The sequence below is a fragment of the Gopherus flavomarginatus genome, chromosome 5, assembly GCF_025201925.1.
Source record: "Gopherus flavomarginatus isolate rGopFla2 chromosome 5, rGopFla2.mat.asm, whole genome shotgun sequence".
NCBI lineage: Eukaryota > Metazoa > Chordata > Testudines > Testudinidae > Gopherus > Gopherus flavomarginatus.
In genome coordinates this window covers 73,810,718-73,824,461 of record NC_066621.1, presented here as the reverse complement: position 1 = coordinate 73,824,461, position 13,744 = coordinate 73,810,718, and the positions used below count along the sequence as shown (strand labels likewise).

Sequence of the window (13,744 nt, the reverse complement as noted above, 5' to 3'; positions counted from 1 at the left end):
CTTTCATGGGTTAATACCCACTTCGTGAGATGAATGACAAAGTGGGTATTCACCCACCAAAGCTTATGCTCCAAAACGTCTGTTAGTCTATAAGGTGCTACAGGACTCTCTATCATTGTGGTTGCAACCTTAATTCACTCCTTTTATGTGTTATGATTCAGTATTTAATGACTCAATCACATAATATTTTTTCACAGTCTTAGTGGCCCCCAGCTCAAGTCTACTTGCTCAGTCAGTCCAAGTTTTCACCCTACCCTCCTCCCCAATTTCTCATCCATTCTGTCTTTTCACTCTGACTCCTGGGTCCTAGTCCCAGTCTCCTGCTCAGGCTCCTCATCCCATCTCAGTCTTCCTTGGCTCATAGTCCCAGTCTTTTTGCCTAGCAGATCTCAGTTCTCCCCCTCAGACATGCATCTGAGGAAGTGGGTATTCACCCACGAAAGCTCATGCTCCAAAACGTCTGTTAGTCTATAAGGTGCCACAGGATTCTTTGCTGCTTTTACAGTTCTCCCCCTGCCTATCAGCTCCTTGTCAGATCTTTTTCCCGCCTCACTGCCCCCATTTCCCTATCCCTGCCCACTGATTCCTACTCCCAGCCTGTTTGTGTTTCCCTCACCAGTTCCAGCCCCAATCTCCTGGCCCAACTACCTCCAGGCTTCCCTCCCCATCAGTTACCAGTCCCGGTGGCCTCACCCACCCAGTCCTAGCTTGCCTTCATCCCAGCTTCCCAGTCGTCTTACTAATCCAGTCCCAGTCTCCTTGCCCAAACATTTCCAGTCTCATCCCTCCAAGTCTCAGCCACTGTCCACCTCCATCACAGTATCAAGAATTTTTTTAACATGGGCAAAAGAATGACTTTTTCCCTAGCCTTGTTTTCTGAAATGACTACATCATTTTGCTGAAATTTCCAAAAAATTCACTCTGAAGGAAGAATATAGCATAGAAAATTTCAGCCCAAGGAGTTAAAAGTTTGGCAAAGTTATAAGCAACTGAAAACAGGAACTTCTAATGTGAAGTGTCAGGCAACCTTAATAATAGGCAGTGCTACCAGCCCTACCAATAATTCCCTCCCCCCCTCTCGACTCCTTTTGAAAAATGGGAAGTTCTCTCCCCAGAAACTGAACGCACTTCACATGTGTTGTGTTCTTTCCTGGTTAGAGCTTGAACTCCTTGGAAAATATGCTGTACCGTAATGGATTTTATCTATCGTATGGCCTGATCCACATTAATTATACAGGCATTGATTACCCTTGGAAAAATTACCAAATAAATCATTCCTCATAACTTGCTATGTTGCATGGATCCAGAACATTTAGCATTTATTAACATATGTCCATGGGAGTTATTTAAAATAACAAAAACTGGGAAGCCTCCAAATTGTACATTTATGATCTGATCTAACCAACACTCAATGCAGCCAAAGGGAATCTTTTCACTTACTTCACTGGGCTTTGAATCAAGCCCTTAGCTGTTCTATGTAACTTTGTGTTACTATTATTCTCATTCTTGTCTTTCTCCTTCCTCTGTATTGAGTTACATGCACAAAGAGGTGTTTTCTTGATCCTACAGTTATATCCATCTGAGTAGAGCCTTATATCCACATTGAGACTTCACATAGGCTCTACACACACAGATGCAACTGCAAGAATCTGGCCTTTAAAATAAGAGTTCCTGCCCCCACAGACTTTCAGTTTGTGCTGGATGCTGTACAAACATAATCTTAACTGGGGCCTTTGAGATCTAGTGTAATACAAATAATAAATATAACAACATCATTTCCTATAGTAGAATTTCAAAGGTGATTTAATATAAGAGATTGCAAAGTTTTTGGATAGAATTCTATCAAGTTGTATTTATTTCATGTTGGCTTCAAAATTATTTTTAATCTTAATAACTGTAACATAATTTTTGCTCTATTCAGTGTACATAATTAGCCATTTCTGTTTCTCTTGAAGTGATGTAATATACTTCTTATTTTCTAGTGGTGAATGTGGATTAGTTAATTCAAACTCTTCTCAGACAAAATCCATATACCTTACCACAGTACCATAATGATTCCTCATGCCACACATGCCACAGTATTGAAAATTGAAAGAGTCACTAAGGAATGGATTTATGAGATGTATGTTTTATCTAGACTGCAGCCATTTAAGTCTCTGTATATGTTATGGCAAAATAATTGGAATGCCTATTATTCTCTTTTGACACTGCTAAATTCTCATTTAAATACAATGAATGTAAACAAACAAGTGTATTTATTCAGTGTTATCAGAGAGTCTTTTGTGAAAATGTTAAAAAGGAAAAATGTTAGTCTAATTTTTCCACATGGTTTAAATGAAAATAGATTAGGAAATGTGTTTTTCAGATTAAAGGGTTGCAGCTGTGATCAAACTATGCTGCCAAGCTAGTAGAAAATACGAAGTTACAGGTATTCTCACTTGGGCTTTTACTCTGTACCTTATGATATCTGATCTAGAGGTTTGCATAAGCTGGCCGCTTCACTGCCACCACATTACAACTTTTTCCAGATGACCTAGTACCAGCAGAAAGTCTTGACCTCTCACTCCTTCAGCACTTCAGAGGTTAATTTAGTTGAGGGATCAGATTTCTTTTCAGAGGAGTTTGATGATCACCTTCTAGCTAGCTCTTACTTTTAGTGTCTTTCAGAGCTTCTAAGTGTTGAGTGTTCTGCTGAAAAACAACCTTGCTCTGCTTCTTAAAATATCTCTTCATCTATTTAAATTACAAGCTGGTTTCTTTAGCAGAGTTTTTAATAGTAGCCTGATGAAGGTATCAACGTGTAAAATAAATCTAAGCCCTTTCTCTGGAACTCTTCATGGGAAGCAAAGTGGAGAAATGCTTTGGCCTAGGAATATTACAAGGTAGGAAGTTTTCTATACTTTCAAGAGCATGAACTCTGTGCAAGAGCTTTGTTTAAATACAGGCAGTTTTTACACCGGAAGCTTCTTTCTCACTTCACTCTGTATTCCATTTTAAGTGCAGAATAATAAATTAAATCAGGATTTTATTGTTTAAGTATGTTTTCATAAAATAACAGGGAATTTAATATGCAAGAATTGAGAGAAAGTATATATTTTTTCTACTGACTTCATCTGTGCTTCAGCCAGTTACAAATATATTTATTGACTGGTAGCATGAAGTTATTCTTATTTCATTATAAGTAACTTGGTTTAGAAATCAGTATCTTTCCCATTAGAGTTACAGACCTTTCATCCCTCTCAGGAAGCTATGTTAGGGGCTTTGTAATATTCTTGCACTGTTAGTTTGCTTTTTGTGCAAAATTAAGAACCTGCTTTTACAAGAGTGAGCGCTCTCATGCTCTGCATTGTGTAACAATAGCTTTTGGGGCTGTTGTCACGCCATTGTGAGTGAGGTCTGCTCGTTGACATTTTAGGATTTGATCTGCAGTCTTTTTTTCAAGCATGTAGTTCTTGCTTGTGCAAAGTTTCATTGGCTTCCATGGAAGTACTTGCCTGAGTTAAGGAGTAAGATCCTTTACATTTGCCGTTTCTTTGAAACAAGCCCAAGACTTACTGATGCTACTTAAAATGTTGCAATTCCACCAGAAAACCAACTGCTTACTGAGCTGATACTGACATCTTCAGCACAATGTGTTTGTATAATTAAGTAGTAAAATGGATTCTATGGATTGTGTGTGTGTGTTCTTTAAATCATGGCATGATAAGTCATTCTTTCTTCAGTGGTTTGGCTTCTTTGGGGACAATCCTGCTCCCAGTGATCAAATTAACTACTTTTATTGCCAAGTTTGATTTTATTCAGAACATATGTTGGCAAATTCTAATATTTTAGCAAGACCAAATTTAGTCTCTGCCCTCTTTTTACTGTGGGAGCACAGTGTAAGTGTGCATACGTTATCCCTGTGTCCGTGTGTGTTCAGCTGCCTTTCATCAGTATTGTATGAAACAAGATGTAAGAGATGTTCCAAATGTGAAAAATCAATGTTTGACTGTATGCAGTTTGGGGCAGGAGCTGCACCTTAATTATTTTATAAAGCACTTTTATGGTCCATTATAAATAATGGAGAGCTTCAATGACTGGCAGTTACTTCAGTTCTTGGCACACAGGAGTTCTGCACTTTCTCTCTACAGTTTCCTGTGCTGAATCCTGGTTGAGGCAGATAGCAATGGGCAGATCTGAAGAGATTGGAGAACTTTTGTATAATGCTGTCATTCTTCTTAACATATGCACAACTAACTCAGGTGGCATGTGACCAGGATTCATCACCAAATTTGGTCCATTGGTTGGATCATTAGCTTCCCTGGCCCAGTACGAGTACTGGCTGGGAGTGCAACATGAATGCTGTCATTGCAATACTGCATAAAGGCAGGAGAGGAAAAACAGGATGACAGGGAAAGAAGAGGTCACATTCTACCATGCCACTTACAGGTAGGTTTCAGTTATGTGAGTGTATGGAGTGTCCGTCCATCTTTTGGGATGGCCTTGTCAGTGAGTTCATGGCACTTGACAGTCACATGTGCGTATAAGTTGTCCTGTTTGAAAGTGAGCAGAAACACCAGTGTGGGATAATAATGCTCAGAGCTTTTCCCACTATGCTTGCTAATGCTGGCTAATCTATCCATTTAGGTTTTTATCACCATGGAACCTGAATACCTGTTGCATTTCAGGATATTTTTGTTTCTTTACTGTAGTTCACCCCTTTCCTCCCACATTTTAATGGTTGATTTACATCAAAACGATAAGAATCTAGCTCACTAGCTCTTACTCCATATGCCTGTGCATTACGAACAATATTTTTATATTGTATCAGAAATGTGGATCTCTAATGTACAATCTTTGCTTGAACTGTGAAGCAGAATTTCCATAACTGTATCTCCTTCTGATGTGATCCTATAAGATCTCACAAGCTAAATAAGATCCGGAGGTAGCTAGTACTTAGATGGGAGACCTCCAGAGAAAATCTAGTTCAGAAGGCATTGGGTCAGGAAATGCTGTTGATATTTCAATAGGTAGCACTGTCTTCTGTTATTGAACTAATGCCCTAGTACAATGTAAGAGGGCACTGTGGTTCTTGAGGTGTCAGCTTTTGGATCAGGAGAAGTGTAAAATCTTTGGCAGGGGCAAAATCAAGGGGCAACTGCAGAAAGACCCAAAGATTCTGAAAGTCATAGATAGTCTGACATTCTGCTAAGGTAATTCTCAACACTGGGAATTGCTCTGATCAGTCATCCTGGAGCATGTTTCTTAGCCCAGCCCCTCTGCTCCAGTCAATGTAGATGTGCTCTGCATGTTGAGCTCTGAGGGTTCACACTACTGATTTCCTCCAGTTGGAGAGAGGAGGAGAACATTTAATGAAAAAAGAAAAGGCAAATCCTAATTGTGATCCACATGCAGAACTCCCACATATGTCCATTGGGGAAATCCTGCACTCTCTCTCTGGATGTGGAAGAGCCTGAAAACAGAAAAAATACTGCAGATCAGTTGTAAAGGGGAAGAATGCAGAGAGTTTGTGCAGTGGCTTAGGGAACGCAACAATTGCTGGGGCCACTAAAGCCCTCAAAACCAGCTCTTTCCGCTCTGTGGGCTTCCTCACTTCACCACCCATTTATACAAACTGTACACTGGATCAGAGTTTATATCCTTAGTTTGTGTGTGTGCGCGCGCGCGTTCGGGTGTAAATAAGTACTATTGATTTGCAGCCTTGATTTGTTGCTTTTGCTGTTTGGAAAACAATGGATTTATCTGTTACTGAAACAAAAGTATGATGCAACATTTTTATAGAGATTATTATCACTAACTGTAAAGCTTAACCTTGATCTCAGCAATGGTACAAGAGTTCTGATTCTCTTGCCAGCTTCCACTAGTGTAAATCAGGAGTAACTCCAGGGGAGTCAATGGAGCTGGAAGAAAATGGGGTGAGATCCAGGTCAGGCCCTAGACATTCAACTGGTAGCTAAATTAGGCCCTGATCCTGCAATTGACTATGCAGGCAGACTCAGAGGCAAGGGTCCCCTTCTTGTGCACTAATTTCAGGATTAATCCCTTACTTATACACTTCATAGGTGCTCAGAAACTACAGTAAATGGGACTATGCAAGTACTTGTATAAGAAGATCTACAAAATATGAATGGTGAAGTGCAAACAAGAGTTAGTATCTGACAAAACTTTTTACAGGATTCCTTTCACGTTGCTGTGGGTTAGTGCTAATCCTACGTTTGGGTCAGACACACTAACTCATGCTGATTTATCTCCAACCCCTCGAGGCAGTGTAGTTTCACAGGAACAATTGTGTTGAACAATGGCCAAAAAACAAGTTCCACCAGTCAAATGTTTGCAACTTAATACAGCAGTCTGGCTGCAGTGCTTAGTGGTTATATATAGTGAGTAGCTGATGATTTTTTGATTCCAAATACAATCAGGTAAAGCATGATGATTTCACACTTTAAATTTCTGCTTTTCCAATGTGAGATTATTAGTTTCTATAGGGTGGTTTGTTTGTTTTTCCTGAGAATCTTCAGAACGTTTCTGAAGATAGATTCCATGGGGCAAGCTCAGATAGGATGAAAATCCCCTAGATGGTGTGCGCTTGATTGTGCACACAGAAAGTCTATCAGTGGTGGTCTTGTTCCAGTTATAAAATGTCTTTTGCTGGACTAAATTTTATCGTCTGCTGATTACTATTCTTTTTCTAATATAGCCTTCAAAAGTATTCCTGAAATCATATTTTAGTTAAAATACAATTTAATGAAATGGAATGTTTTATTGAATAAAAACTGAATAGTCCCTGAAAACTAAAATGGTCTGAGCAGCTTTGGCAAGATTTCTGAAAGTCTAACTATGCAGCATGATATGGAATGTCGTTAAAAGGATTAGATTCTGTCTCAACAAGACCAGCTGGAAACTTGCTACATGATGGTCAGATCCTTCATGGTTTGCTTTTTCTAAATGTTTTGGCATTCTCACTTTTCAGAGCTGTTCAAATGTAACATTGGTGCCTGTAAACTCCAAATTTGGTTGGCTCTGAAATGTTTCAGTTGAAAATGTAAGTAAACATATAGAAATGTGACAAAGGGGACTTACTGAAGAATATTGTAGATGATTCATATGCGTATGAAATATTTTCATTACATTCACATTTACTCTTTTTAAAATAGATGCTCTCTTCAGCCACTCTTCTGCAGACATTTATTTGGCATACTGGTATTATAACATTTGAGGGGGAGGGGAAAGCATGCAAGTGATTCAATATAGTTTCTTGAATTCCTGATACAATCATGTCAGTATCATCCTGGATCCCAAAGGAAACAATGGAAATTTAAGTATAGCTTTATTGTGAGGCTTTCTTCTTGGAAGATTTTATGAGTTTTTAAGTTTTTGTTTGTTTGTTTTTTAATTTTGTACTATGAAGTTTTTCTTCCTCAATCAGCAAATAAACAGTTAAAGCTTTAGGTGGAAAAGGGTAATTGCCATGTTTCCAGTTGAAATATTGTAGATGCCCCAAGGCTCTGCTTCCCCTCTTTGACAAGCAGTCCTTTTGAAGCTGTTCATTGTAATTTTGTTTTTGATTTTGAAGCTCCAGAGAGAAGTTATAAAATACACACGTCAGTGTAAGGGCAAAATTCAAACTTTGACAATGGCACTAGTTAGTAATGATTTAATTGATAGTTTGCATTGAATATGCTAATATGAATGACATCTGCAGTGATAGGTTGTCCTGAGGATTGTGTGGTGATACTTGCGCACCTTCCAAATAGACAAAAGCAGACAACTCTATTGACAAGAATATTATTAAATGGGAATACACTGATAGATTGTTTTAAAAAACACACACACACAGCAGCAACAAGCAGGGCCGGATTAACCTTTGGTGGGCTTGTCACCAAACATATTTGTGGGCCCCCATGGGGCAATGGAGCATGGTGCAAGGGGGTCGGTCCCTGGAGTGAGGGTCCAGCCAGGGGCATGGCATGGCAGAGGCGGCCCCGCTCTGCCCAGCCCAGTCTGAGGGCACTATTTACAAATCGGCAGTTGCAAGACACACAATGGCCTTCCCAGCCCTGTGCTGCCAGCATGCCCCTTCCCCTCAGGGTGGACCCATGCTGCGCCACACATTCTCCCCCTCCTCCCGCCCAACACTGGAACTCCCCCCAAACACCCCCCCAGACCCGCTATGCCCAGCGCCCCCCGACCCTGCCACAAATGCACAGCGCCCTGCACAACACCACCCCTGCCCAGCACCCCCTGCTCACAGCCCCACCACAACTGCCCAGCACCCCCACAGAACCCTCACTCCCTAGTTCCCCAACACACAGATCTTCCCCACCCCCTCACAGCCCAGCAGCACTCCCCTAGGCCCTCCAGAGACCCACTCCCCCACACTCTGCCTCCTGGCCTCACTCACCAGCCCTTCTGGGAGGCGACTGTGTCTGCTGGGCTGAACTGCCACTGCAGCCAGGGCTGGTCCCGGGGTGGGGAATTGCTCTGGCCCCTTGGGAGTGGCGCATTCAGCCAGACCACGCCCCAAGCCCTTCATCCCCAGCTCCGCTGGGTTGCGGGCATCAACAATGTTCTTCAACTGGGTCACCAGAAAAAAAGTTTAAAAAACCGCTGCTCTAAAGCAGGAGTTCTCAACTTTTTTCTTTATGAGGCCCTCCCCACCATGCTATAAAAACTCCACAGCCCACCTGTGCCACAACTGGCTTTCTGCATATAAAAACCAGGAACAGGGGGTAGCAAGCAGAGCAATTGCCTGGAGCCCCATGCCACAGGGGCCCCCGCGAAGCTAAGTTCCTCAGGGCCCAGGGTTCAGCCTCATTTGGTGGAGCTTTGTCTTTCTGACGGGGGCCCCAGTGAGTCTATTGCTGGCCCTGCTTAACGGACCCCCTGAAACCTGCTCACAGACTCCGGGGGCTCCGGACCCCTGGTTCAGAACCACTGCTCCAAAGCACCTCTTAGGAGAGATTGCTGCTATGGAAGAGATCGTATTCCTGTGCTGGCAGAAAGCATGAAGGCAGCTTTCAAATAGGAGAAGTGTATGTGGGTCAGAGAAACAGTAACTGTGGGAGGGTGAAAACCCAAGGACCCATAGTTAATTCGTCGTCAGCTTGTTGTTTATGAGGTGGTGAGTCACACAGTGGAACAGGGTAAGATATGAGAGAGTTAGGCCGACAACTGGATGCTTGACACTCCATACTCCAAAAGTAGACATGAAAATATTCAAGTTGATATGTTGATACTAGGCTATTCAGGTTCTTACATATCCCGGCTTTCATTGTGAAACTTTATTTTCAATTCAGAGCATCAGGAAACAGATGCTATTCAAATATAACATCAGCCAAAAATAATTATTAGTAGTATAATAGAGTCTGTTCCTTAGTGCATGGTGTAGGCCTGATCCTGACCAATACTTAAAACCCAAATTCCCATTGATTCAATGATTCAGAGTCTAACTGATCTCCATGTGTGGGGTTGGGAAGGAATTTTCCCCCAGGTCAGTTTGGCAATGACCATGGGCATATTTTGCCTTCCTCTGCAGCCCATGGGGGATAATTGCCAAAATTATCTGGGTATATTTTATTAATTATTTTCCTGCTATTACAGGGTCCTTGAGCACTGTTGCAAATCAGTCCTTCCTATTCTCTGCCTGTGGCACATAATAATCTAGTCTTATGTGGTTTGTAGTGCTTTTCAGTTATTAGGTTTAGTGCATGGGTGTTATGTTAGCATCTTTGGTGCATTTACTCCTTCTTAATTAATACAAGTATATTGGGTGGTGTTGGTGGTCTGTGATATACAGGAGGTCAGACTACATGATCTAGTGATCCCTTAAACTTGATGGCACTGTGACTGAGAACTCCAGGCCTCTCTAGGGTCTTGTTACACCCTTTGGATGTCTCTTATCTCTTCAGATGTTACAGTATCTGAAATAGCAGACTATAGCTTGACCCCGTTTACAATCTGACATGTTTTCAGTTGTGCTGATATCCTTTGAGAACGTTGTTGTACTACTTCCATGCACATGGGGCAAGAGGTTGAAATAAATATACTTCTAAGAATTCATGTAATTTTGAGTAACCCAAGTAGAGTTTCAGTTGATTGATCAAGTGGATGAAGGAAAGGCCAAAGGCTCCAGCTTTGCGTTATGGCTGAGTTGACTTTTGCTGACATCAGAAATTATTAATTGCACCAGCTAAATTACAAAGAAGTTATCATGGCTCAGAGAGCCAGGAATGTTGTAATTGTGAGGGCTGTTAGATTTCCCTTTCTGCTTCCTCCTTTTTGACTTTAGCCATCAAGACAGGGAAGCAAGGTAATAATGTGAACTAATTCATGTGGTTTTGGGGCATCTTTTAAAGAAACAATGTGAAATGGACATTTATCAATTTGGTAACTGATTAGGTCCTCTGTGAGGAGACTATACCCTGCCTTTGCAGGGCGGCGTACACAGTGATTCGATTTATACATTTTTTAGAGCTCTACTTTTTTTATGACCCTGGGTATATGATAGGATATAGTGTAATGTGTACTACTCACCATATTATTATTTCTTTAGAATACTGGATGAATAACTTTACATACATTGAAATGAAGTAAAAGAGGTTAAAATATGCATGTATTTTAATTGTATCAAATTAATCCTCCTTCTGTTTATACTGAGATGTATGTTGTACAGATTTTATTTTGTGAAAGATTTAGCTAAGTAACAGATAAAACTGCTTCCATGATGATTTGATCTACAGAGTCCAGAGTACAACAGTTATATTAAAATAAAGTCAGTGATCTGTCTTGCTTGAAAGTACGGTGTGAAGTAGTTGCTTATATTGCCTTTTTTAAAAACTCTGTTTTAAATAGTCCAGGGTTTTTTTTCCCCACCCATTTAATTCTCTCCCTTTTTGTTAAAGACTGATTCCCTCACCCCCTCTCCCCCCACACACACTCTGGAATGCTTTGGAGTAAAGCTGAAATTGACCTGGCTGATTTTAGTTTATGTCGCATCTTATCCTATCAAAACAGCTTTGCTTGTGCGTCAGTATCATTTACTAGTGGCATCAGCATTCTTCAAGAATAGTGTAGTTTAGCTGTTAGCAGGCAAAATGAAAGATATTCTAGCTCTGGGCCCCACATACGTTGCAATTCTGTTTTGTTTTTTTTAATTCGGTAATGAATATTTTTTAATACATAAAGTTTAAATGGTTAACCTTCTCCATCAGACTATAACAGATTTAAAGCAGATCAAATATTTAAACTAAAACACTGTGCAGTCTCTGTTTCAAGCCACAACAACTAGTGCAGTCGTGTGCATGTTTCTGACTTTGTTCATAGGCATTATGTCTCCATTTCAGCAATCACATGCCTCACAGTAAGCATGTAAACAGGCTAATTGAAGTCAAGGGAACTGGCTGATGTAAGTAGGGCTACTCAAGTGCTTAACATTAGGTACATGCTTAAGTGTCTTGCTGAATCAGAGCCTACTGGAGTACGAGAATACTGTGTGGTCATACATAATGAGCTGTGGTATATTAAAAGGAATACTAGAAACAGCAATTGCAACAAAACTGTTGTTTTGAGGTCTTTTTGCTTATTTTGTTATATTCCAAGGATTCTTAGATTTAATTTTAAAAAGCTTATATCTTTGTTTTTCTATTACTAAGTGCTGCTTCTTCAAAATATAACCAAATTAAACTAGCCCTAGGGGGAAAAATCTTTTACTTCTAAACAATAGTAATTTCTAATGGGCTTCTTTACAGCTAACACTTTGTCTATGAAATATTTGTTTTTACATTTTCTGAAATGTGTATTTACCAGTAGGCAGCAAGGGCTCCAAAGGCATCTTTGGAGTGTTGCTTGTAGGACAGTTATTCAAATGGGGTTTTATTATCCTTAGAAAAGAAGTTGTATACTAGTTTGTAAATCTTTACTTGAGCAGTTTACTTTAAGTGCACATTAAGGGTGGAGTGTCTGCCCTGATGTTAGAAATTTTTTTCTTTTGTCTGTTATTACCTTCCAATTGCTTTAAATATGTGGTTATTTTCTGAGCTAAACTTCCAGTTGTGTCTTTCATATTTGATGGAAAAAGCTGCAGCTAACAGGCTGGAAAAGCTGGTCCTAAATAATAAGCTATTGTCTTACCTAGCTGGCAGGAGTATGAATGTAAGGGTCAGCAGGGTTATGCATTAGTTAAACAACAAATGCATTCTTTGATTAGAGCTTTAAAAACTACAACCAGCTGGCTATTTCTAAATAAATTTCTGTCCCTTTGTCTTGTTCGGCTTCCATACAATATAACTAGGCGCTGATAGTGGAGGTGCTGGTGTTGGAAGATGATAGTTTGTTATCCAGGTTTAGTTAGTAAGACAGAGTCCGGAAGTTTGCTCAAAAATCAATTTTGCCACTTAAGTTCCCGTCCATGCTGATGAGTCAATAAAGTCCTGCTTCATCTGTCAAGAAGTATCTTCTTAAACATACCAGTTCTCCTCTGGGACTGAGGAGGTAGGGAGTGATGTTTAGTTTAAACGTTGTTTTGCTATATAAACTGGGGGCAGAGCCAGTATCCTGGTGGCAGGATGTTATTGCTAATACAGAGTAGGTGATCATAAAATGATGATCTATAGTACTGAACATGATATCCAATAGAAAGTAGGTCACCAAGAAGTATAGCCTCATACTGGTCAAAAGTTGCACTTTGGATATATCTGTATCAATAATATTTTTCATCTTGAGACTTTGTTTTATCACTTGTATGTCTTTTGATTCCTCAACAGCTATAGTATTGTCTTGCTTGGGTATAAAGCATGTGCTTCTTTCTGCAGCTGGGATGACAGCAGCTCCGTCAGCAGTGGAATCAGTGACACCATAGATAACCTCAGCACCGATGACATTAACACCAGCTCCTCTATCAGTTCCTATGCCAACACACCTGCCTCCTCCCGTAAAAACATAGATGCACAGGTAACATTTCTGTTTCCTTTGAGACATACAGAAGCATTGGTGGAGTTATTTTCTCTAAGCAATAGCTACAATCCCTTAAAGTGAATGAGCCTGTATATTACTTCATCCTTTCAACAGTTCAGTGTTTTCTTGAAATGAAGAATGGAATGCATCAGCATATTTCTTATAATAGTAACCCTAGACTGATATTTGGCTCCTTTACAGCCTTTCAGCAACTCACGCTGAAATTGTTGGAAACCTGACCAGAAATAAAATAACAAACTCCTGCTGTCAGAATTTGTTTTGATCAATGTTTAATATTTTACTTTCAGCACTTTCAACTTTTAAGAGCTCAATTCTGCCCCCTTTACTGATGTTGAGCAGTACCTGCACAGCTGGTCCCACTGAAATCAGTGGGGCTACTTGTTACTCAGAAAAATTGAGAGGGCAGAATTCATCACTTTTTTTCTGTACATTTTTTTAACCTCTTGAAATATTATTTTACTTTTTTACAGATTTGCTACTTTGGAAGGCAAGTCTGATCTTTCAGTGTTCCTTTTCTCTTTAACTCCTTTATATCTTTTCAACAGTACCCTTAATACTCCCTTGTGTCAAAATACATTGTGCCGTATGTGCATAACAAGTATGTTTTCTGGAGAGTACTTGGTGTAAACATAATGATCAAATAAGAATTTCTGATATTTGCTTATAAGAAGGTCACTTTAGGAGGAGTTTGCTTAATGATTGTAATATGTTTGTGCTTTAAAAGGGGGCAGATACATTATTTCCCACATCTGCTCTGAATTGTGCTATGTGC

General features: G+C 40.1%; 1 protein-coding gene across 10 annotated transcripts in view; it reads left to right on the top strand.

Moving 5' to 3' along the window:
- The window catches only part of NAV2 (neuron navigator 2), a 356,425-nt gene that overhangs the window by 269,824 nt on the left and 72,857 nt on the right, over positions 1-13,744 (top strand). For all 10 annotated transcript variants that reach the window (XM_050955210.1, XM_050955208.1, XM_050955206.1 and 7 more), the window contains one exon: positions 12,810-12,948. In XM_050955210.1, the coding sequence (XP_050811167.1) occupies positions 12,810-12,948 (139 nt within the window). The remainder of the gene's footprint in view (positions 1-12,809; positions 12,949-13,744) is intronic.